The sequence below is a fragment of the Gorilla gorilla genome, chromosome 6 (assembly GCF_029281585.2).
Source record: "Gorilla gorilla gorilla isolate KB3781 chromosome 6, NHGRI_mGorGor1-v2.1_pri, whole genome shotgun sequence".
In the NCBI taxonomy this organism is placed as follows: Eukaryota; Metazoa; Chordata; class Mammalia; order Primates; family Hominidae; genus Gorilla; species Gorilla gorilla.
This window is the reverse complement of record NC_073230.2, coordinates 84199978-84221290: the sequence shown is the minus strand read 5'-3', so window position 1 is coordinate 84221290 and position 21313 is coordinate 84199978. Positions and strand designations below refer to the sequence as shown.

General features: G+C 52.3%; 2 protein-coding genes across 16 annotated transcripts in view; one reads left to right on the top strand and one right to left on the bottom strand.

The window, feature by feature from the left end:
• The window catches only part of POM121C (POM121 transmembrane nucleoporin C), a 57731-nt gene extending 44906 nt beyond the window's left edge, over positions 1–12825 (top strand). For all 5 annotated transcript variants that reach the window (XM_063708167.1, XM_031012961.3, XM_031012962.3 and 2 more), the window contains 8 exons: positions 3129–3220; positions 3876–3949; positions 4387–4508; positions 4954–5056; positions 5357–5533; positions 6380–8080; positions 10150–10272; positions 10701–12825. In XM_063708167.1, coding sequence (XP_063564237.1) covers positions 3129–3220; positions 3876–3949; positions 4387–4508; positions 4954–5056; positions 5357–5533; positions 6380–8080; positions 10150–10272; positions 10701–10798 — 2490 coding nt within the window. In that variant the 3' untranslated portion in view covers positions 10799–12825. The remainder of the gene's footprint in view (positions 1–3128; positions 3221–3875; positions 3950–4386; positions 4509–4953; positions 5057–5356; positions 5534–6379; positions 8081–10149; positions 10273–10700) is intronic.
• Positions 12170–19476, bottom strand: LOC101131844 (28S rRNA (cytosine-C(5))-methyltransferase-like). Of its 11 annotated transcripts, none has more exons than XM_063708182.1 (10): positions 19134–19280; positions 18760–18988; positions 18034–18208; positions 17845–17953; positions 16664–16807; positions 14557–14695; positions 14345–14460; positions 13812–13990; positions 13408–13618; positions 12170–13324 (listed from the first exon to the last, which is right to left on the bottom strand). In XM_063708182.1, the coding sequence occupies exons 6-10, from the start codon at positions 14641–14643 to the stop codon at positions 12760–12762; spliced, it is 1158 nt and encodes a 385-aa protein (XP_063564252.1). In that variant the 5' UTR covers positions 14644–14695; positions 16664–16807; positions 17845–17953; positions 18034–18208; positions 18760–18988; positions 19134–19280; the 3' UTR covers positions 12170–12759. The 11 variants fall into 11 exon arrangements, with proteins under 11 accessions (XP_063564252.1, XP_063564251.1, XP_063564253.1 ...); XM_063708181.1 differs by having other exon boundaries at positions 18868–18988; XM_055392802.2 differs by having other exon boundaries at positions 12819–13124; positions 13195–13324; positions 18034–18988.
• Between the last annotated feature and the right edge of the window lie 1837 nt (positions 19477–21313).

Below are 21313 nucleotides of genomic sequence, written 5' to 3'. Positions count from 1 at the left end.
AGTGGCACAATCTCGGCTCACTGCAACCTCCACCTCCCGGGTTCAAGTGATTCTCCTGCCTCAGCGTTCCAAGTAGCCGAGATTACAGGCATGCGCCACCACACCTGGCTAATTTTGGAGTTTTAGTATTTCACCTTGTTGGCCAGGCTGGTCTCAAACTCCTGACCTCAAGTGATCCACCTGCCTCTGCTTCCCAGAGTGCTGGGATTATAGGCATGAGCCACAGTGCCTGGCCCTAGGTATATGGTTTTGATGCTATTATAAATAGTGTCTTCAAAATGTGATTGGCTGTGCTGGTGTCTAGAAATACAACTGATTTTGTATTCAGAAAGTTTGCTAAATCTGTATGTTCTTTAGGATTTTAGTACATACACTCATGTCTATGATAATGAGTTTTTCCTTCCCTCTGCAGTCTTATTCTGTTTATGTCTTACTGCACTTGGCTAGGACTTTGAGTTGAATAGACGTAATAATAAACATCCTTGTCTTGTTATATCTGAAATGAGTGTGTACGTACAGTCAATGAAGTAGAGGAGTAATAACTTTTTTCCCCTAATTGTTAAACCAGTTGTCCAGTTGTCTTCCAGTCCTAGCTAATCATTACAGTCACCTTTGGCTTTTTTTTTTTTTTTTCCTTCGTAGAGAAGAGACCTCACTATGTTGCCTAGGCTGGTCTCAAAACTCTTGGGCTCAAGTGATCCTCCCACCTTGGCCTCCCAAAGTGTTGGGATTACAGGCATGCACCACCACACCTGGCTAATTTTTGTATTTCTAGTAGAGATGAGGTTTCACCATGTTGGCCACACTGTTCTCGAACTCCTGACCTCAGGTGATCCTCCTGCCTCAGCCTCCTGAAGTACTGGGATTACAGGCGTGAGCCACCTCGTCCAGCCCCTTTGGCATTTCTGACCCTTGCTTGCTCAGTGATGTGTATCCCTCAGTGTCTGGAGCACATTGTGAACAAAAATGCAAGGTTTATGGTTTTGTTTTAATTTTATTACTTTAACTACAGATAGGGTCTTTCTGTGTTGCCCAGGCTGGTCTGAAACTCCTGGGCTCAAGCAGTTCTGCCTCAGTCTCCCAAAATGCTAGAATTACAGGCATGAGCCACCGCACTTGGCCATCTATGTGCTTTTAAAGTTCCACAGGTGGCTAAGCGTGGTGGCTCACGCCTGTAATCCTAGTGCTTTGGGAGGCCAAGGCGGGCAGATCACGAGGTCAAGAGATCAAGACCATCTTGGCCAACATGGTGAAACCCCATCTCTACTAAAAATACAAAAATTAGCCGGCTGTGGTGGCATGCTTCTGTAGTCCCAGCTACTCAGGAGGCTGAGGCAGGAGAATCGCTTGAACCAGGGAGGCGGAGGTTACAGTGAGGTGAGATCGTGCCACTGCACTCCAGCCTGGTGACAGAGCAAGGCTCCGTCTCAAAAAAAAAAAAAAAAAAAAAAAGTTCCACAGGTGACTGATGAGCCGTCCTTTGAGAACCAGTGAGGTAGTGTCAGGGATCTGAAGTGATTGAAAATGCCGCTTATATATTCAATCCTTGGATCCCTTTGATGAATTTTTGTATTCTGCTCTTTTATATGCCTATAATCCCATGTTTTTTAAACCATTGTGCTCTGGCCTTTCTTGCTGTTTGAGCGTAACTTCAACTGTTATTGCCGTGAGCAGTCTTCTCAAGCTCCTCCTGGGCCCGGCTTCCTGATGATGGCCTCACTGAACTGTTCTGCTGCTTACCACTTGTCTGAAGCTTCCTCTTTTCCCTTTTTGAACTCTTATTAAGCTTGGCTTCCTGTTTGTACTTATTAAGCTTGTTGGCTTCCTGTTTGTACTTATATGATGTAGCTGGTACTGGGTAAGAAATCACTAGCAGCTTTTCAAGTAGGAAAGACGGTCTGAGGTGACAGTTTAGTGGCTTTGTAATTAGGCTCAGCACTTACGAGACTATTTGCAGTGTCCGCTCTGTGCCATTTACTTTGCTGCTGGTCTGTGGAGGAAGCAGAGATGAAAACACCGTCTTTGCTGTCAAGAACTCACCTGGTGGAAGAGGCAGATGTATGGATAATCATCACATGATGATAAATGCCATTGTTGTTGCAAAAGTCATAAATATTATGACAGTGCTTTTTTTGTTTTTGTTTTTGTTTTTTGTTTCTTTTTGAGACGGAGTCTCGCTCTGTCACCCAGGCTGGAGTGCAGTGGCACGATCTTGGCTCACTTCAAGCTCCGCCCCCCAGGTTTACGCCATTCTCCTGCCTCAGCCTCCTGAGTAGCTGGGACTACAAGCACCCGCCACCACGCCCAGCTAATTTTTTGTATTTTTTTGTATTTTTAGTAGAGATGGGATTTCACTGTGTTAGCCAAGATGGTCTCCATCTCCTGACCTCGTGATCCACCCCCCTTGGCCTCCCAAAGTGCTGGGATTACAGGCGTGAGCCACCACGCCTGGCCATGACAGCGTATTTTTAAAATGAAGTTACTAAATTAAAATCGAAAATTTAATGGAAGCAAGACTAAATTAGTTTACTGGGTTGTCTTCTTTAATTTACTTGTATCCTTTCCATAGACAGTCTGGCACAGGTTTGAATGTGTCCTGGCTCTTCTTTACTGAGGCTAATATATGCAAAAGTGTGTCCATCCCTTCTACCTTTATTCACATTCCATTACTTTTATAGACTTTTCTTTTTTTGCTTTCATAATTAATACTGGCAGTTGACTTTCTTTTCAGGGGTCTTTCTTCACAAACAAATTTTTTTCATTTTCATTTTCTTTTTTTTTTTGAGACAGGGTCTCACTCTGTCACCCAGGCTGGAGTGCAGTGGGGCAATCTCAGCTCACTGCAGCCTCCTGAGTAGTTGGGACCACAGATGCAAACCACCACACCCAACTGATTTTTCAATTTTTTGTAGAGACAGGGGTCTCGCTATGTTACCCAGGCTGGTCTCAAACTCCTGGACTCAAGCAAATCCTCCCACCTTGGCCTCCCAGCATGCTGGGATTACAGGCATGACAAACCATTTAACCATAAAAAATATTTTTTTAGTCACTTAAAAAGAGACTTCGTCGTGTTGAGGGTCAGATGCTAAGTTATCAGCAGGCTCAGTCATGTCCCTCTTGATTTTTAGCTCTGGAAGAGAAATGGCCCCAGTTCATCACCCTTCTCTAGCCCAGCCTCATCCCGCTCTCAGACACCGGAGAGGCCAGCAAAGAAAATAAGGTACTCAGCATTCTCCTGCAGTTTTCATTTGCTACGTGGACAGACGGGGGTGAGGAAAGGTGGGAAACGAACCTGGCTCTTAGGCTTTGTGCTGCTGTGACTTGGAGAATCAAAGAAACTAAGTCCCTGAGAGGGACAATGCAGTACCCACCCGAAGTGCTGTCATCCCTATAGTCTTGGATACTGACTCCAGTGGCCTCTGGCTGTCGCCTCCCACTCCAGCATGAGGGATCGGGTGCAAGCACAGAGGCCATGCAGAGTGGAGAGCAGAGAGAGTCAAGTCAGCGGGCAGTCGCCTTCAGGTTCTTGACTCTAGCTGACCCCCTAGGTGCTTGCAGTTGGCTGGAATGCCACTCCCTCAGGGATCACATCTGTGTCTAGAACTCCCAGGGACTTGGTAGGTTGTAAGTAAGGTTTGAAGATTATTGTTTTGTGCTTGTTTTAAGACAAAAGCTGTCTTCATGGCCTCTGTGAACAGCCTCCCTTCATTCTGTTGGAATTTCCTTTTGACTTTTTTTTTATCCTGGCATACTGAGATCTTAAATGATGGTTGTTTTAGACATTGGCCACTTGGTAGTTAGGAGGGTGTGAGAAATTATTTAATACTTCAGCCAAGAAGTCTTTCTAGACTAAATTGTTCCTTTTTTCCCAACAGAGAAAAGGAGCTGTGTCATCATTCCAGTTCTTCAACTCCATTGGCAGCAGACAGGGAGTCCCAGGGAGAAAAGGGTAGGTTGCTGAGCCAGGAGGAGGGGCTGCTGTTGGTGGTGGAGGTGTTTGTGGAGGATGTAGAGATTAATACCTATTGAAAAAAGGTCTTGAGCATTGCTATGTCTAAGCCATGTTAGATACAAAGAGAGAGATTTCCTCTCCTTCAGAAGTTTATAGTCTGATGAGGGAGAAAGGCTACAGACGGGGGCTAACGATTGGATAGAGGTAAGCTCAGTTTGAGTCACCTGTGGGTGATCCCAGTAATTACTGCACAGTAAGCGGTTTGTGTGCGCGCCTTAATCTTGCAAACACCATCCAAGCAACCAAACCATAGAAGATTGAATCTTTTCAGAGATACCCATTGAAAACTCAGTGTGAAATGCGAAGTGGGTGGACACAACCATCCATTTCTGGAAGAGGGAAGGAAGCAAACGAGTCTTGATTTCTTTCTTTAGCTGCAGATACAACCCCAAGGAAGAAACAAAACTCGAATTCTCAGTCTACACCTGGCAGCTCTGGGCAGCGTAAGCGGAAAGTTCAGCTGCTGCCTTCTCGGCGAGGGGAACAGCTGACCTTGGTATGGTCTTGTCCATCTACTCCTGCCCTCCCCGGCTTAGCTCTCCTAAGTCTTAGGAACGCTAAGGACAAGTTTCTTCTGTTTTTTTTTCTAACTTATTTTTGTTTTTGTTTTTTGAGACAACATCCCTCTGTCACCCAGGCTGGAGTTCAGTGGCTCGATTTTGGCTAACTGTAACCTCTGCCTCCTGGGTTCAAGCAATTCTCCTGCCTCAGCCTCCCAAGTAGCTGGGATTACAGGCGCTTGCTACCACGCCTGACTAATTTTTTGTATTTTTAGTAGAGATGGGATTTCACCATGTTGGCCAGGCCGGCCTCAAACTCCTGACCTCAAGTGATCCAGCTGGCTTGGCCTCCCAAAGTGCTGAGATTACCGGTGTGAGCCACTACACCCAGCCTTCCCGTTTTTTCTGATTGGCCTGACTTCTTCTTTTTCTCTTTGGTAGCCTCCACCTCCCCAGCTTGGCTATTCGATCACTGCCGAGGACCTAGACTTAGAGAAGAAGGCTGCATTACAGTGGTTCAACCAGGCCTTGGAGGACAAGAGTGGTAAGGAGCACAGATCGTTGCACACTCGAGAGGTTTCAGGTGTCTGTTTTCTTTGGTTTTATTTTGGTGTTTGGAAAAATGGGTTTCTCTGGGAAAATCCCAAGTAGGGTTCCATGTTTTCTTGTGGTCTTTCTCACGTGAGATATCCGTGTTGGTCTTCACGGGAACTGGACAGCAGGGACCACTGCAATTGAGGGCAGGCATTCCTCCATGAGCTGTGCTGAGAGCCTGCTCTCCGACAGGCATGTGGAAAGAAGTCCCAGACAAGCCAGGACTGCTTCACCTTTCTTTCTTTCTTAGATGCTGCCTCGAACTCTGTCACTGAGACCCCACCTACCACTCAGCCTTCATTTACCTTTACCCTGCCTGCTGCTGCAACTGCCTCCCCACCCACCTCCCTCCTGGCCCCAAGCAGCAACCCACTGTTAGAGAGCTTGAAGAAGATGCAGACTCCCCCGAGCCTGCCACCCTGCCCAGGTGAGCTGGAGTGGGGCCGTGGATCCAGCCTTCTGAGCAGCATCCCCGGCTTGGGTTGGAATAAGGGCGTCATGCCTGTCAGTCGCTGGAGATTGCTCTGCAGGCCGAACGCACCCTGGCTCAGCACACCAGAGCGGGCTCACGTTTAACAGCGCCGGAGCCCACATCAGGAAGTGTTAGAGAAGGGGTGCTGCGACGCTCAGGATCTGAAGCCTGGCTCGTAGCTGCCCTGAGCCTCGCCTTCCTCATCTGTCAGATGAGAATGATCTTCCCGGTGCAGCACCTCTGAAGTGTGAATGTGGTGGCGTGGTCAGGATATCCTTGCCTGTCAGAACCACCGGTCCAGAACAGCACTGCTTCCTTTCCCTCCAGCACTTCGAGGGCTGCTGGTGTTCCCGGCCCAGGCCTTCACGGCACTGCGCGCCACACCTCTTTATCAGACGGTAACCTGGGGTTCGTACGCACCCTCCCTGCTCAAGGGCAGAGACTTCCCCATTCATAGTTGCGTGCTCTTAGCGCCTGGCAGGTGAGCTTAGTAGGCAAATAAAGTGTATCTAGATTCATACATGAACTTCAGAGTTCAGACAATTGGACTGTCTTAGTCTCTACACATTAGGCCCCCATTTAGGCCCCATTTTATCCCCTTCTGTCTGATGATCTGTGAGGTAGAAATAATGAACACTTCCTTGATTTACTGTACAGGCCTGTGGTGTAGACTTAGCTGAGTTTATTGACTGACTCTTGGATCCCAGGCTCTGTGGTAGGCGTGGGGAGGACACTGAAATACTGAATATCATCATCTTTGAAGTGTTTATTCCAATTTCACATTTTCTATTCTTCTTCCAGAATCTGCTGGAGCAGCAACCACTGAGGCCCCCTCGCCTCCAAAGACACCCAGCCTCCTACCCCCTCTGGGTTTATCACAGTCAGGGCCGCCAGGGCCGCTCTCCAGCCCCTCCTTTGACTCCAAACCCCCGACCACTTTGCTGGGGCTGATCCCTGCTCCATCCATGGTACCAGCCACTGACACCAAGGCACCTCCAACCCTTCAGGCAGAGACGGCTACCAAATCCCAAGCCACATCTGCCCCGTCCCCCGCCCCCAAGCAAAGCTTCCTGTTTGGAACACAGAACACCTCACCTTCCAGCCTTGCTGCCCCTGCTGCATCTTCAGCACCTCCCATGTTCAAGCCCATTTTCACGGCCCCACCCAAGAGTGAGAAGGAAGGCCTCACACTGCCTGGCCCCTCAGTCACAGCCACAGCGCCCTCCAGCTCCTCCCTCCCCACGACCACCAGCACCACAGCCCCGACCTTCCAGCCTGTCTTTAGCAGCATGGGGCCACCTGCACCTGTGCCCTTGCCTGCTCCCTTCTTCAAGCAGACAACTACTCCCGCCACTGCTCCCACCACAACTGCCCCACTCTTCTCTGGCCTGGCCACCGCCACTTCTGCTGTGGCTCCCATCACCTCTGCCAGTCCATCCACAGACTCTGCTTCGAAGCCTGCATTTGGCTTTGGCATAAACAGTGTGAGCAGCAGCAGTGTGAGTACCACGACCAGCACCGCCACTGCCGCCTCACAGCCTTTCCTCTTCGGGGCGCCCCAGGCCTCTGCTGCCAGCTTCATCCCGGCCATGGGCTCCATATTCCAGTTTGGCAAACCTACTGCCCTGCCCACAACCACCACAGTCACCACCTTCAGCCAGTCCCTGCCCACTGCCGTGCCAACGGCCACCAGCAGCAGCGCTGCCGACTTCAGTGGTTTTGGCAGCACCCTCGCCACCTCCGCCCCGGCCACCAGCAGCCAGCCCGCTCTGACGTTCAGTAACACGAGCACCCCAACGTTCAACATTCCCTTTGGCTCAAACGCCAAGTCCCCGCTCCCATCATATCCGGGAGCCAACCCCCAGCCCGCATTTGGGGCCGCTGAGGGGCAGCCACCGGGGACCGCCAAGCCAGCCCTTACCCCCAGCTTTAGCAGCTCTTTCACTTTTGGAAACTCTGCAGCCCCGGCCCCGGCCCCGGCTACTGCACCCACACCTGCACCTGCGTCCACGATCAAGATCGTGCCTGCGCACGTGCCTACGCCCATCCAGCCTACCTTTGGCGGTGCCACGCACTCGGCGTTTGGGTTGAAAGCCACGGCTTCGGCCTTCGGCGCTCCCGCCAGCTCACAGCCCGCCTTTGGTGGCTCCACTGCTATCTTCTCCTTCGGTGCAGCCACCAGCTCCGGCTTTGGAGCCACCACCCAGACTGCCAGCAGCGGGAGCAGCAGCTCGGTGTTTGGCAGCACAACACCATCACCCTTCACGTTTGGGGGTTCAGCAGCCCCCGCTGGCAGTGGGAGCTTTGGGATCAACGTGGCCACCCCAGGCTCCAGCGCCACTGCTGGAGCTTTCAGCTTTGGAGCAGGACAGAGTGGGAGCACAGCCACCTCCACCCCCTTCGCAGGGGGCTTAGGTCAGAACGCCCTGGGCACCACCGGCCAGAGCACACCGTTTGCCTTCAACGTGGGCAGCACAACTGAGAGCAAACCTGTGTTTGGAGGTAAGGAGGGGCGTGGACTTGGGCTACCGGGCCGGACACTGAAAAGCTGTGCCTGCGAAGCCTGTGTTCTCGGGGAGCTTATGCTGTGGCAGTGAAGAGACAGGCACTGAATATAGAACTCAGTGAGATGCCAGGGCACAATACATGTTTTGCTAACGTAGTAATGACTGGAGGAGCCATTGTGGATTTAACTGGTCAAAGGCCTTCTGAGTACTTAACAAATGTAAGCTGAAGGTTGGGCGTAGTGGCTCACGCTTGTAATCCCAATATTTTGGGAGGCCAAGGAGGGTGGATCACTTGAGGACAGGAGTTCAAGACCAGCCTGGGCAACTTGGCAAAACCCTGTCTCTACTAAAAATACCAAAAAATTAGCCAGGCGTGGTGGTACCCACCTGTAATCCCAGCTGCTCGGGAGGCTGAGGCACAAGAATGTTTCAATCCAGGAGGTGGAGGTGGCAGTGAGCCAAGATCATGCCACACTGTACTCTGGCCTAGGTGACAGAGCAAGACTGTCTCAAACAAGCGTAAGCTGAGTATGGGGGTGGGGTGGGGGTGGGCACAGCACAAGTGGACATGCCTTTCAGGCCCAGGATGGCGCATGCAAAGGCCCAGAGGCAGAAACATGTTTGGTATGTTGAAGAGCAGAACAAAGACAAGCATGGCAGGAGGGCAGGAACTGAAGCACTGGTGTGGAAGGAGGCCAAGAGGCGAGGATTGTTTGTGGCCAGGGTTGGGTGTTTGGGTCTTAAGTGTTCAGGAAAACCGTTGCAGAATCAGGCAGAAGGATGCAGTGATGGTTCCTCCCGTGTGGAAGATGAATGTAGATCCATGGCTTCTGTTTGCTTCGTGAAGTAGAGAAAATCTGGGAGAGAGAGGGTCAGGATAAAGTGTATTAAAAAAGGGGTCTTTTGAAATAGTCATTTTGGACAGTGGGGGAAAGGAACATCATATTAAAAAGTGTGATCAGTTTCCAGGCAGTTTGTGGGCTGGAAAATTGTGATTGTGAAGTTGAAGTGAGGCCAGTTAGCATGGCGTGTGTTTCCCAGCGACACTGTGGGTGTAGACCTAAGGTCAGCAGACAGCTGGTGCCACCCGGCTGTGGAGACCCCAGCAAGCACAGCAGGAGGGGCAGCGGGTCAGTGCCCCGATGCAGCTCAGGGGGTGCAGGAGTGGAGAGCAGGTGAAGTCAGCTGCAGGAGGGGTGGTGCCTGCAGGAGATTCGGGAGCCGGAGCAGTTGTGGTGACAGTGTGGCTGCAGGAGTGGTGGCAGGGGTCGGGGAGAGGAGGTCATGGGGGTGGCAGGGTCGAGGGGCTGAGAGGACCATCAGTCAGCCCCACAGGGCGAGGTCACCGTGAGTGGTGATGGGGAGGAAGCCAGTGAGCCAAGGGTCCTCTGTGAATCAGGGAGTGACCTGGCAGTTGACAGGTGATATGAGGACATGGCAGATTAAAGTGATCTGAACCTGAGTTACGGTATTTAGGGAAGGAAGAGAAACAGTGTGGAAGCAGCGTGGGAGCACAGGGAGCTTCCCCTTGTCCAGGCCGGAGGCCAAGCCCTGAGAGCAGCCATCCCTGCAGAGGGGCTGCCAGAGAGGGCATCGGGCAGGCAGCCAGAGCCAGTCAGGGCAAGGCTGGGGAAGGGAGGGGACCACGGGGCATCACAAAAGACGCGGGACGGACAAACCAGGCTTCAGAGGGGAGGGGATGGTGGCTAGGGGGAAAAGGCCTGAACAGAGGAGGTAGCCAACCCAGGTACGCTAGGAGGCGGGGGCCCCAGAGTACTCCCCTCTGCAGCGATGGTCAGGAGGCCCACGAGGTGGCTGCGGGGCAGGGGGGCTTTTTCTCTGCCCTGGTGTGGCCATTAGCGGGTGGGAGAAGCAGGCTGAGCTGGGGCACCAGGCATGAAGACTCGGTTGTCTGGCTCAGCTGCTGATGGAGGAGTGCCCCAGAAGCAGAAGTGGGGCTGAGGGTCCCGTGGGAAGTGCCCTGCAGAGCACAGGCTCCTGCCAGGCTCCTCGCCTGCCTCCGCCCTCTGCTCACTGGCCAGCTCTCTGTTCTCTTCATTCCAGGCACCACCACCCCCACCTTTGGTCAGAACACCCCTGCGCCTGGAGTGGGCACATCGGGCAGCAGCCTCTCCTTTGGGGCATCTTCAGCACCCGCCCAAGGCTTTGTTGGTGTTGGACCGTTCGGTAAGCAGCAAGCTGCCCTGTGGCCCTGCTCGTCTGTCTGAGGAGAGGTTGGGCGGGGTGGCAGGCTCCTGGCCCTCTGAGGCCCCGTGAAGATCAGGTTCAGCACAGGAAAGACATTTCGGGTTAGGAGTACAGCACAGCCCAGGGATGGGAGTTGGATGGCAGAGATCAGAGAGGAGCTGTCCGGGGTGGAAGTTTGCCTCCCATGGGAAGCCAGGTAAAAATGGATTCGTGGGCCTCACTCTGAGACTCTCTGGGAGTTTGCATTTCAGGAGGCTCCTCCCGTACAGTGTTTCTGACGCAGCGGGGAAAGCCCTATTGAGGCACCCTGTGTTTTATTACTGGCCTGGCCTTCCAGAGATTTGGGCACCCAGAGTCAGAGTCTCAGGTAGCAGCTGCCCTGATGAGGTCTTGTTGAATCTTTCCAGGATCGGCGGCCCCTTCATTTTCCATTGGTGCAGGATCCAAGACCCCAGGGGCTCGACAGCGACTGCAGGCCCGAAGGCAGCACACCCGCAAAAAGTAGCCTTTGTCCCCTGTCCCTGTTCCTCCCACCCCTTCCCTAAATCTGGACCTTGGCACCTGCTAGGAAGAGCCTTGGACCCTTCCAGTTGCGTAAAGCAAACCTACCCCGGATCTCTGGCTTCAGCTGCCAGGGGGCAGTGGCATCCCTGGGGCCCTTTCCCTTCTGGAGGAAGCACAAGCCTCAGGGATGGGGAAGCAGGATGCGGAGGGCCAAAGCCTGGGACCTCTACTTGAACAGTTCCACTGGGGAGGCTGGAGAACTAAGGAAACACCTGTACATAGTGTCCGCTGCCCTGACTCCCGCTTAGCACACCCTTAGGCAGGCGCCCCTTCCACCTTTCCCCGAGAGCCGTCGTCGCTGGAGGGTGCAGGGTCCAGCCCGCCTGGATCGGTGGTGTGCACCTGATGGGATTTGGGAAATGGGTTATCCCTAAAGCTTTATCTTGCTTGGCTTAGCTGTGAGAAGTGGTTCTCTTCCTCTGGTCCCTTCTGGGGACTCTGTTTCCCCATTTCTTGCTGCTGTGTCCCTCACTGGTTCCTTGCAGGATTCCCTCCTTTTTAAATGCCCTTGAATCTAGCTTTGCCTTGGAGACCCCAGTGGGTGCTGCTCCTGCCGTTTTCTTCCTGCCAAGCCTGAATCAATGTTTCATCTCCAACCCTCTGCCAGTTTGGCCCCTCAGAGCTTGGTGGCTCAAGACTGTTAGCCTGGCAGAGCCAGGGGTGAGATACCTCGCTCCAGGAGGGAGAAGCTCTTGGAGCAGGCAGGATGCCCACCGCTGCTTCAGCTGCCTCCTCGCCCAGCTACCCTTTGGCCCCATTGGGCCCTCGTCTGCCTCTCCAGGATTGTATGTTTCAAGCCTTGTCCTGTGTTCCTTTGTCTGACGCTCTGTGTATTGCTTTTTGAATCGAGTTTGGAGGAAGAATTGAGTTGTATGAGTGGCGGCATGTTGGTAGTGCCGGACTTCCTGTTTCAAGTTTTCTGGGGCCTCGCTAATTGAATGTGGAAAGTAGCACCACTTGACGGCTACAAGTGCCGACTCCTGAATTTTCCCATGGTGTTCTGACTTCAAGGGCTGGCAGCCAGGGAGAATGGGCCCAGGGGAAGCAAAGACCTCTTCCCTCTGCTGTTTCTGTCCCACTTAACTGACCTCACTGGAGGCTACATCACCCAAAGTAGATGTTAGAAAACCTAAATTAATGAACCATATTTTTAAAATCCTATTTTTCCCAAACAGGGCCCTCTGCAGCCCATCCTTTCCTTCTGTCCTTCTGAAACCACATACCCCAGGCCCAAGCGCCTTGCTGCCACGCCCAACCTCTTTGGGAGAAGTATGAATGCGTGTGTCTAAATTAAAAGAAAAAAATATTTAAATGTTTTTTAACAAAAATTTATTTTTGTATTTAAGCTAAATTGCCTTTTAAATTCCTTCAAGCTTGGTTCATTGAGGTGGTTAAGTATAAATGCTATTAACTAGGAATTAGCTGTATAGTTAAGTTATGCCTGTGCCAAGAGGCTCAAATGCTGTCCCCGGCAGCTTTCCTGGGGGACTAGAGCTCCTTCTGGCCATGTTATATGAAATGTAATTCTTATTTTATAAATAATGTGATGTGGATGTAACCGGTGCCCCCTCCCCGTAGTGACTGAGGGCGAGTGTTATACCTGGCTGCGTGTGCAGCTGAGGAGGGAGTGAACCTCAAGCCTAAATACCTGTTAGGATTGGAGGGTCAGGGTGGGCCTGGGCCTAGCAATCAAGCTTCTACCTGTACCTTACGTAAGGTAGACCCTCCTAGTGTCAGTACCTGAGCTAGTTTACCTCAGTTCCGCAGGCAGGACAGCCAGTCCGGGAACCCTGAGTGAGTGTGAGTGTGGATGTGTACAGTACACGCACTGGACGGCAGCGGGAGGCTGGGACTTTCCATTACAAATAGAGACTTCATTCCTGTTGAGTCTAGTTGGAATTTTTAGTATGAATGTGAGATTTTTCTCCTGCTTGTGACATTAAGAATAAAAAACTGTGATCTATCGTAGAGTACGTTCTGCATTTTATTTTTGCAGGCAACACTTTGCTCACCAGTAAGAACACAGCCCGAGGAAGGGACCCAATAACCTTTCAAAACCCAAACTGCTGCCTGCGGTGAGGGCCCAGGGTCCTCCACGGAGAAGACAGGCATCTTCCTTTCCCACCAGGAAGGAGTCAGCCTGGAGCCTCTGCTATGTGCAAGGCGGGGTGCAAGCACCGGCTGCGGCTCTTTGCTGTCTCTTCTTTCTCTTTGGGGCTGGGCTGGGTGTGCGTTCTGGTGCTGATGCTTTGGCCTGTGAGGCTGAGCTAGAGAAGTGTAGATGTTAGATGTGCCGGTGCCATCCTGCGCCTCCCAAGCACGCCCCCACTCACGCACCTCGACCCGTTCAATTACACCAACGAAGCCACCGCTGAGCGTGGTCTCAGGGGAGGCCCGGAGGCAGTGCTCGGCACCCGGGAACGTGCTCAGGCCTCGGTGGGGCCAGGCAGGCAGGGCGGGAGCTAGCCTGCAAAAGAAACAGCCCCAATGCTGGGTAAGAGAGCAGCTCACCCCGTCCCCGCCTCCACGACCCTGGCGCACGCCCTGTACCTGAAGGCGCCCGGGTTCTGCTGCAGCGCATCTTGCACCACATCTTCATTCTCCTCCTGGCAGAGGGAGCACGTGGAGTAGACGAGCCGCTGCAGGGAAGGGAAAGTGAGCGCGTGGCACAGGGCTCGCTGCTGGAACCCTGCCAGGGCATGCAGACACACCGGGCTAGGTGTCCCTGCCCCGGGCTCCTCCAGCTGTCTGCTCGGCATACCTAAGGAAAAGCGTGTCTCGGTTACACAGCTTCACAGGCTGCCTCAGTCCTGAAACCCTCGCTTCACAGAGGAGAACTTTTGTCCCAGGGTCCCAAGCCCATTAGTGTCAGAACTAAGACCAAAACAAATGACTCCAGGTCTAAGCTGCTGTGGACCTGAGAGTCCCTCGGCCACGCTTTCTCGCCATCTCACCCGAGCCACTGCAGGAAGGATCCAGCAGGATGTAGTGGACCTCACGGTAGCGCGGATCCGAGGGGGAGACCGCCCGGAAGTCCTCCTCAGCCAGCTCACAGCAAGAGACGCCAGCCCGGGCCAGCAGCGTGGCCATGGATGCCAGCCGCTTGGCATCCAGGTCAAAGGCAAAGATCTTCCTAGGGCAGAGGGCAGAGCAGGGGTGAGCTGAGCATGCATGGAGCAGCTAAGGGCCTGTCACAGCTGACACAGACAACCAGAACATGCAGGTTAAGCCAGGACACACAATATTGAAACGGCCTATGTTTAAAGGGCTCACAGTCAGAGGTAACTGGCCTGGGGTCTCTGCCTCAAGGGCTAAGGGATCCACATCTCACACCTGCAGTGGGGAAAGCTTAGCTTGGGGCAAATACCGTGAACTACTTTGGTGCAGCAGGAAAGACTTAAGCGAAAGTCATCCTTTCAGCCTTCATTACCCACTGAAAGGCACAGAATCAAACCCCATGTCCTCCTCCTCCTCCTGTGGCACTCACCCTTGGTTCTTCAGAAGAGCAGCCAAGTGACTGGTCTTATTGCCTGGGGCGGCACAGGCATCGATGACATGGGAGCCTGGCGGGGGGTCCAGCAGCATGGCTGGGAGACAGCTGGCCTGGCAGGCAGAGCACAGGGGCCAGGTAAACAGAGACCCCAGGCTAGGCCCTTCCCGTGCCTACACATTCTTCCCTTTTCTATTCCTCTTGCCTACCCTGTCCTGCAGAATGAGGTGTCCAGCCCGGTACAGTGGGTGTTCATGCAGATCTGTCTGGGCGGGAAACACCAGCAGCTCCGGCATCAAGGAGTCCAGGAGAAAATGCTTCCCCTTGAGGGCTCGTAAGTCATCGAGGCTGCCAGGGAAGAACCATTCATTCATCATTTCCTGAATTTCTCCCTGCCAGGCCCCATTTCAACGGTCTATTCATGCAACAAATGTTACCACAGCTACGGAGAAATCAACAGGGTGATAAGGGAATCCGGGAATCCGCAGTTGAGGGAATGGGTTGTCAAGCCAGACTGATGGGTCAGGAGCCCCCTCTACTGTTTACCAGCAGTGGGAGCCTGGGCAAGTGATTCAATCTCAAGCCCCACTGGCATCTCTGTAAAACAGTAGGTGTGAGGATTCAATGAGCCAATATATCCAAGATACTTACGTGCCACAATTTAATAAATGTTAGCTATTCCTGTTGAAGCATAACCTTGGAGAAAGGTTACTTTACAGGGGGGTGAGGAGTGGGGAAGTGAGAGCTGAGCTCATTCTTGATGGATGAGGAGTTAGTCATGTGAGGCGCTTAGGTTAAAACTACATTCACTATAACTCAGTAAAGGAGTCCCGCCCACTCTCCGACCCATGCAGAAATAGGCCTAGAGAGTCACATGTCTCAGTTCAGAAATCTATCAAAGTGGCAGAGCTGGAATTCAAACACAAGCAGCCGTTCTCTGCTATTCCACCCTGGTGTCCAAGCAACATGGTAGGGCAGAAGGAAGAGGATCTTACAAAGAGTAGGGGAAAGGGAGAGGGGCAGAGGCTGCTTCTCAGAGCCACCAAAGGACAAAATAAGACAGGTGTGAGCCCAGTGGAGGAGGCACGGGGCAGGGACCAGCCACTGTTGCTGGCACGCTGGTGCACGTAGCACCGTGGCAGATGGACCTGGAGAGGAAGCAGGAGGGACAGCACAATGGAGCCAAGAAAGGACTTAGCATGGCTGGGCGCGGTGGTTCATGCCTGTAATCCCAGCATTTTGGGAGGCCGAGGTGGGCAGATCACCTGAGGTCAGGAGTTTGAGACCAGCCTGGCCAACATGGAGAAATCCCGTCTCTACTAAAAATACAAAATTAGCCAGGCATGGTGCTGCATGCCTGCAATCCTGTAGGGAAAAGAAAGAGAGATCAGACTGTTACTGTGTCTATGTAGAAAGGGAAGACATAAGAAATTCCATTTTGACCTGTACCTTGAACAATTGGTTGGCTGAGATGCTGTTAATTTGTGACTTTGCCCCAGCCACTTTGCCCCAAATTTGAGCTCACAAAAACGTGTTGTATGGAATCAAGGTTTAAAGGATCTAGGGCTGTGCAGGACATGCCTTGTTAGTAAAATGTTTACAAGCAGTATGCTTGGTAAAAGTCTTCGCCATTCTCTAGTCTCAATAAACCAGAGGCACAATGTACTGTGAAAAGCTGCAGGGACCTCTGCGCTGGAAAGCCAGGTATTGTCCAAGGTTCTCCCCATGTGATAGTCTGAAATATAGCCTCATGGGATGAGAGGCCGTGCCCCAGCCCGACACCCGTAAAGGGTCTGTGCTGAGGTGGATTAGTAAAAGAGGAAAGCCTTGCAGTTGAGATAGAGGAAGGCCACTGTCTCCTGCCTGCCCCTGGGAACTGAATGTCTCGGTATAAAACCCGATTGTACATTTGTTCAATTCTGAGATAGGAGAAAAACCACCCTATGGCAGGAGGCGAGACATGTTGGCAGCAATGCTGCCTTGTTATTCTTTACTCCACAGATGTTTGGGCGGAGAGAAACATAAATCTGGCCTACGTGCACATCCAGGCATAGTACCTCCCTTTGAACTTAATTATGACATAGATTCTTTTGCTCACATGTTTTTTTGCTGACCTTCTCCTTATTATCACCCTGCTCTCCTACCGCATTCCTTGTGCTGAGATAATGAAAATAATAATCAATAAAAACTGAGGGAACTCGGAGACCAGTGCTGGTGCAGGTCCTTGGTATGTTAAGTGCCAGTCTCCTGGGCCCACTGTTGTTTCTCTATACTTTGTCTCTGTGTCTTATTTCTTTTCTCAGTCTCTCGTCCCACCTGATGAGATATCCCACAGATGTGGAGGGGCAGGCCACCCCTTCATAATCCCAGCTACTCAGGAGGCTGAGGCAGGAGAATCGCTTGAACCCAGGAGGCAGAGGTTGCGGTGAGCTGAGATCGCGCCAGGGCACTCCATCCAGCCTGGGGAACAAGAGCAAAACTCTCTCAAAAAAAAAAAAAAAAGGCTTAGCAGAGGAGTAACACATCAGATCTGCCTTTAGAGCTTCCTACAGTCAACCTCAAGGAAAATGCAGTGAGACAGTCTGGAAGCAGAGAGACCAGTCTGGGAAGTTCTTGTGGTCATCCCAATAAGAAATGAGTGCTTAACCCTAGGCAGTGTCCGGGGGAATTAAGAGAAAGGAGTGGAGGCCGGGCACTGTGGCTCACGCCTGTAATCCCAGCACTGTGGGAGGCCAAGATGGGCAGATCACCTGACGTCAGGAGTTTGAGACCAGCCTGGTCAACATGGTGAAACCTCATCTCTACTAAAAATACAAAAATTAGCTGGACATGGTGGTGGGAGCCTCTAATCCCAGCTACGCAGGAGGCTGAGGAAGGAGCATTGCATGAACCTTGGAGGTAGTGAACCAAGATCATGCCACTGCACTCCAGCCTCGGTGAGAGTGACAGAGCGAGACTCAGTCCTTAAAAAAAAAAAAAAAAAAAAAAAAAAAAAAGGAGTGGAGCTGAGAAAGATGCTCAAGGTAGGGGAGTAAATGATTGGAGGGAGGAGAAGGAAGCACCTAGGATGACTCCGTTTCTGGCTTGACCAAATGGGTGGAAAACAGTGACATCTGTTAGATTAAACTGGGGATGTACTAAGTGTAAAGTCTGAGAGGAAAGATGAATGCAGCGACTGTGGCATCTGTGGTGCATTCATATGAACCTAAGGAGGGAAGAATGCAAAAGGGAAGTCTACACTGGGCGGTGAGAATCACCAGGTGGGAGGCAGGAGCTAAAGTTAGAGAAAAAACGGAGAGCTCCGGAAGAATGTAGGATGAGGCTCCTAGGAGTTCGATGTTTAAGGGATGCGAGGAAAACAAACCTTGGAGATGGAGAAACTGCTGGAAAGGTAGGAACAAAGCCCAGAGAGCAAAGTCACAACTATCCAGCCACTTCTCTTCCCAGTACCCCAGACACCTCCCTAGATGAGGACAGCCAGGGCTCTAAGCTCTCACCTGGAAGCCCGACCCTGATAGGAGAAACCTTGTCTCTTGAAATAATCAACTACATCATCGGAGCAGGTCTTGAGAGTGTTCACACGCACAAATCGAGGCAGCTGGGAGGCTAGGTAGGACGCAATGAGCAGTGAGTAGGCAGGAGCAAAGTTCCCCGCCTCCCCCACCCCCCAACTCCTTCCAGCTCACCTGGACCAGGCCTGGATCCCACTTCCAACAGGTCCTCATTCCGGCTCACACCCCGATGAACCTTGAGCCGAGCCAACTCAGCCTTGAGCCTCGCCTGGTGCCGGCCCAACAGAGCCTTCCATCGGCCCCCACCCCCTCGAAAGCCCTTTCCCAACAACAACTCATACACTAGCACCTGGGAATGAGGGAACAAAAACAAAAACGCCCTAAACATGAAGCATGAATGCCTTAGAACTAACTCTAATGGAGCCCCGGCAATGGAATGGCTAAACAGATCACCTGACAAGATACAGGTGGGATACCTTATCCAAGATCACACCAGAAATTAACTACAGAACAGGATCGGAACCCGGCGTCTTGCTTCCCAGCCTTAGACCCTTTCTCCACCGATGTTCACCAGTAGACCTCTGCACCCAACTTCTTGCCAACATTACCCTTTCGTGGGTTTGGGTTTTCTTTTTAGAATGGGGTCTAGCTCTGTCGCCCAGGCTGAAGTGCAGTGGCCAGATCATAGCTCACTGCAGCTTCGACCTCCTGGGCTCAAGTGATCCTCCCCCCTCAGCCTCCCGAGTAGCTGGGACCACAGGTGCGCGCCGCCACGCCCGACTTCCTTACAGTCTCCGCCACTACCACTTTGTACTTCGGTTATTTAATCCTTCAAAACACTCAAAGTTAAAGCATTTTCATCCCATCTTAATTCGTAAACCAGGGAAGGTCGGCTCATACTCATTTCAGATGAGCGACTTGCTCCAGTCCCGCCGTGCACGGCAGCAGAGCTGAGACCAGATGACAAAGCGCTGACCGTCGGGGTTCACTTCCCCGCCCCGCCCCTACCCTTGGCCAGGTGCGGCTGCAGCTTCTTCGCACTGAGGAGGCCGGCGCTGGAGATCACGGCATCCAGCACGGCGGAGTAGCGCTGCGTTTCGCACACCAGCGCGTACAGCTGCTTCACGTTCTGTGTGGCCGAGGGAGACAAGCTGGGTCGGGGGCTCCCCCGGCCCTCCTCGCCGGGCCCCACCTCCCGACCCCACCCGGGCCCGTCCCACCCCAACCCGGGTTCCTCACCCCCCACCCCTACTTGTGGCGCCCGGGCCCGCTACCTGGAAGTTGCTGGAGTACACCAGCCCCTTGATAGAGCCCGGGCGGCTCTCCACGCCGGCCAGCACGCCTGCCAACGCAGCGTACTACCCCATGTTCCCGCGCGCCTTTACGGCTCTGTCGCAAAGCGCACCCGGCTCTGCCCCCGCTCGGACTTCCGGGGTCCAAGGGCACGCCCTTCCGGGACCGGAAGTGCCGGTCGAAGTCCCCTTGCAGGGTGTGTGTGTGATCGCGCACCTGCCGGGGTAGGGAGTGCGACGCTGCGAGCGCATCTGCCGGGGTAGGGAGTGCGACGCTGCGAGCCCGTTTCGCCACTTCTTCTCTAGTTCTTCAGTCTTTGTCAATCTGATGGATAAATAATGGGATTTTACTGCTGTTTAACCGCAGTTATTGCGTTGAATATCTTCACATGTGTATTGGTCATTTCATATATATATATGTGTGTGTGTATATATATGTGTGTATGTGTGTATATATATATTTTTTTTTTTCAGACAAAAAGTCTCACTCTGTCGCGCAGTGTCGCGATCTTGGCTCACTGCAACCTCCACCTCCCAGGTTCAAGCAATTCTCCTGCCTCACCCTCTGGAGTAGCTGGGACTACAGGCCCGTGCCACCACGCCCGGCTAATTTTTGTATTTTTAGTAGAGACGGGGTTTCACCATGTTGGCCAGGCTGGCCTCGAACTCCTGACCTTAGGTGATCTGCCCACCTCGGCCTCCCAAAGTTTTGGGATTACAGGCGTGAGCCCCCACGCTGGCCATAATTATGTGTCTCTGTTTATTGTCTTATCTTCCTCTGCCATGTGTCCTCCAATGGCTGTGTTCTCAGGGAGGATTTTTCTGTGTAATGGCAGAAAAGGTCCTAGCAACTCCAGGTCCACAATGTGGTTCATGATACCTGCCACTCACCCTGCACCAGTAACCACATTAGTCCCAGAGCCAAGCAAGAAAGCACACGGGGTATTTGGGTACCTGAAATGGGCCGGTTTGGCCAAATTAAATGATGTAGTTATGATCCAGGCCTCAAAGCCACAATAACGGTTTTGTTTTTGCTTTTGATGAGGTCCCACTCCGTCACCCAGGCTGGAGTGCAGTGGCACCGTCATAGCTCACTGCAGCCTCGAACTCCAGGGCTCAAGTGATCCTCCCACTTCACCCTCCAAGTAGCTGGGACTACAGACGTGCAGCACCACACCCAGCTAATTTTATCTTTTGTAGAAATGCGGTCTCACCATGTTGCCCATGGATGGTCTCGAACTCCTGGCCTAAAGTGATCTTCCCACCTCGGCTTCCCAAAGCAGTGATTACAGGCATGAACCACTGTGCCCAGCGAGGATTTTGTTATTTTATCTTGAGATAAATGGTAGTCCTCTTAAGGGTTTTAAGTCATGGAGTGCTGTGTTCATGTATACTTCTTTAAAGATCAGTCTGGCCAGGTGCGGTGGCTCACACCTGTAATCCTAGCACTTTGGGAGGCCAAGGCAGGTGGATCACTTGAGGTCAGGAGTTTGAGACCAGCCTGGCCAACATGACAAAACCTGTCTCTACTAAAAATACAAAGATTAGCCAGGCATTGTGGCAGACACCTGTAATCTCAGCTACTTGGGAGGCTGAGGCAGAATCGTTTGAACCTGGGAGGCGGAGGTTGCAGTAAGCTGAGATTGTGCCACCGCACTCCAGCCTGGGGGATAGAGCAAGCTTCTTTCCCCAAAAAATAAATAAATAAATAAATAAATAAATAAATAATCAGTCTGGTTACAGTGTGGGGATATAGGATGGAGGGGACAGAGTTGAGGCAGGGAGAGACCAATGGGGGTCATGGCAGTCACCTAAACAAGAACTGGTGGCCTGGACTGAGTTGGTGGCAATGGAGTTAGGTTGAAGTTGGCAGTGCGACTGCTAAGTTAAATCCACAGAACTTGCTCAGGAAAAAGGACAGGTCAAGAATAACTCATAGGTTTTCAGTTTGGGCAGTTGACACAATGCTGCTGTGTCTTTTGGTAGGATGGGGAAACCTTGGGTGGTGGAGTGAACAACGGCCACCCAGAGAGAGCAGGTCCTAATTCCTAGAGCCTGGAAATGTCACCTTCTATGGAAGAGATCTGTAGGAGTGATCAGGGGAAGGATTTGGAGAGAAGGTTATCCTGGATTATCTGGGCAGGTCCTGCATGGCATCACAA

What these genes read in the sequence shown, in the direction of transcription:
- LOC101131844 (XM_055392800.2), bottom strand. Translation starts at nt 18,247, where the DNA reads ATGTTTAGGGCGTTTTTGTTTTTGTTCCCTCATTCCCAGGTGCTAGTG. An exon ending in TATCAGGGTCGGGCTTCCAG is followed by an intron (nt 16,808 to 17,844) that starts GTGAGAGCTTAG and finishes CTTGTTCCCCAG; the next exon opens with GCTGGATGGAGTGCCCTGGC. An exon ending in ACCTCATTCTGCAGGACAGG is followed by an intron (nt 14,461 to 14,556) that starts GTAGGCAAGAGG and finishes TCTGCCTGCCAG; the next exon opens with GCCAGCTGTCTCCCAGCCAT.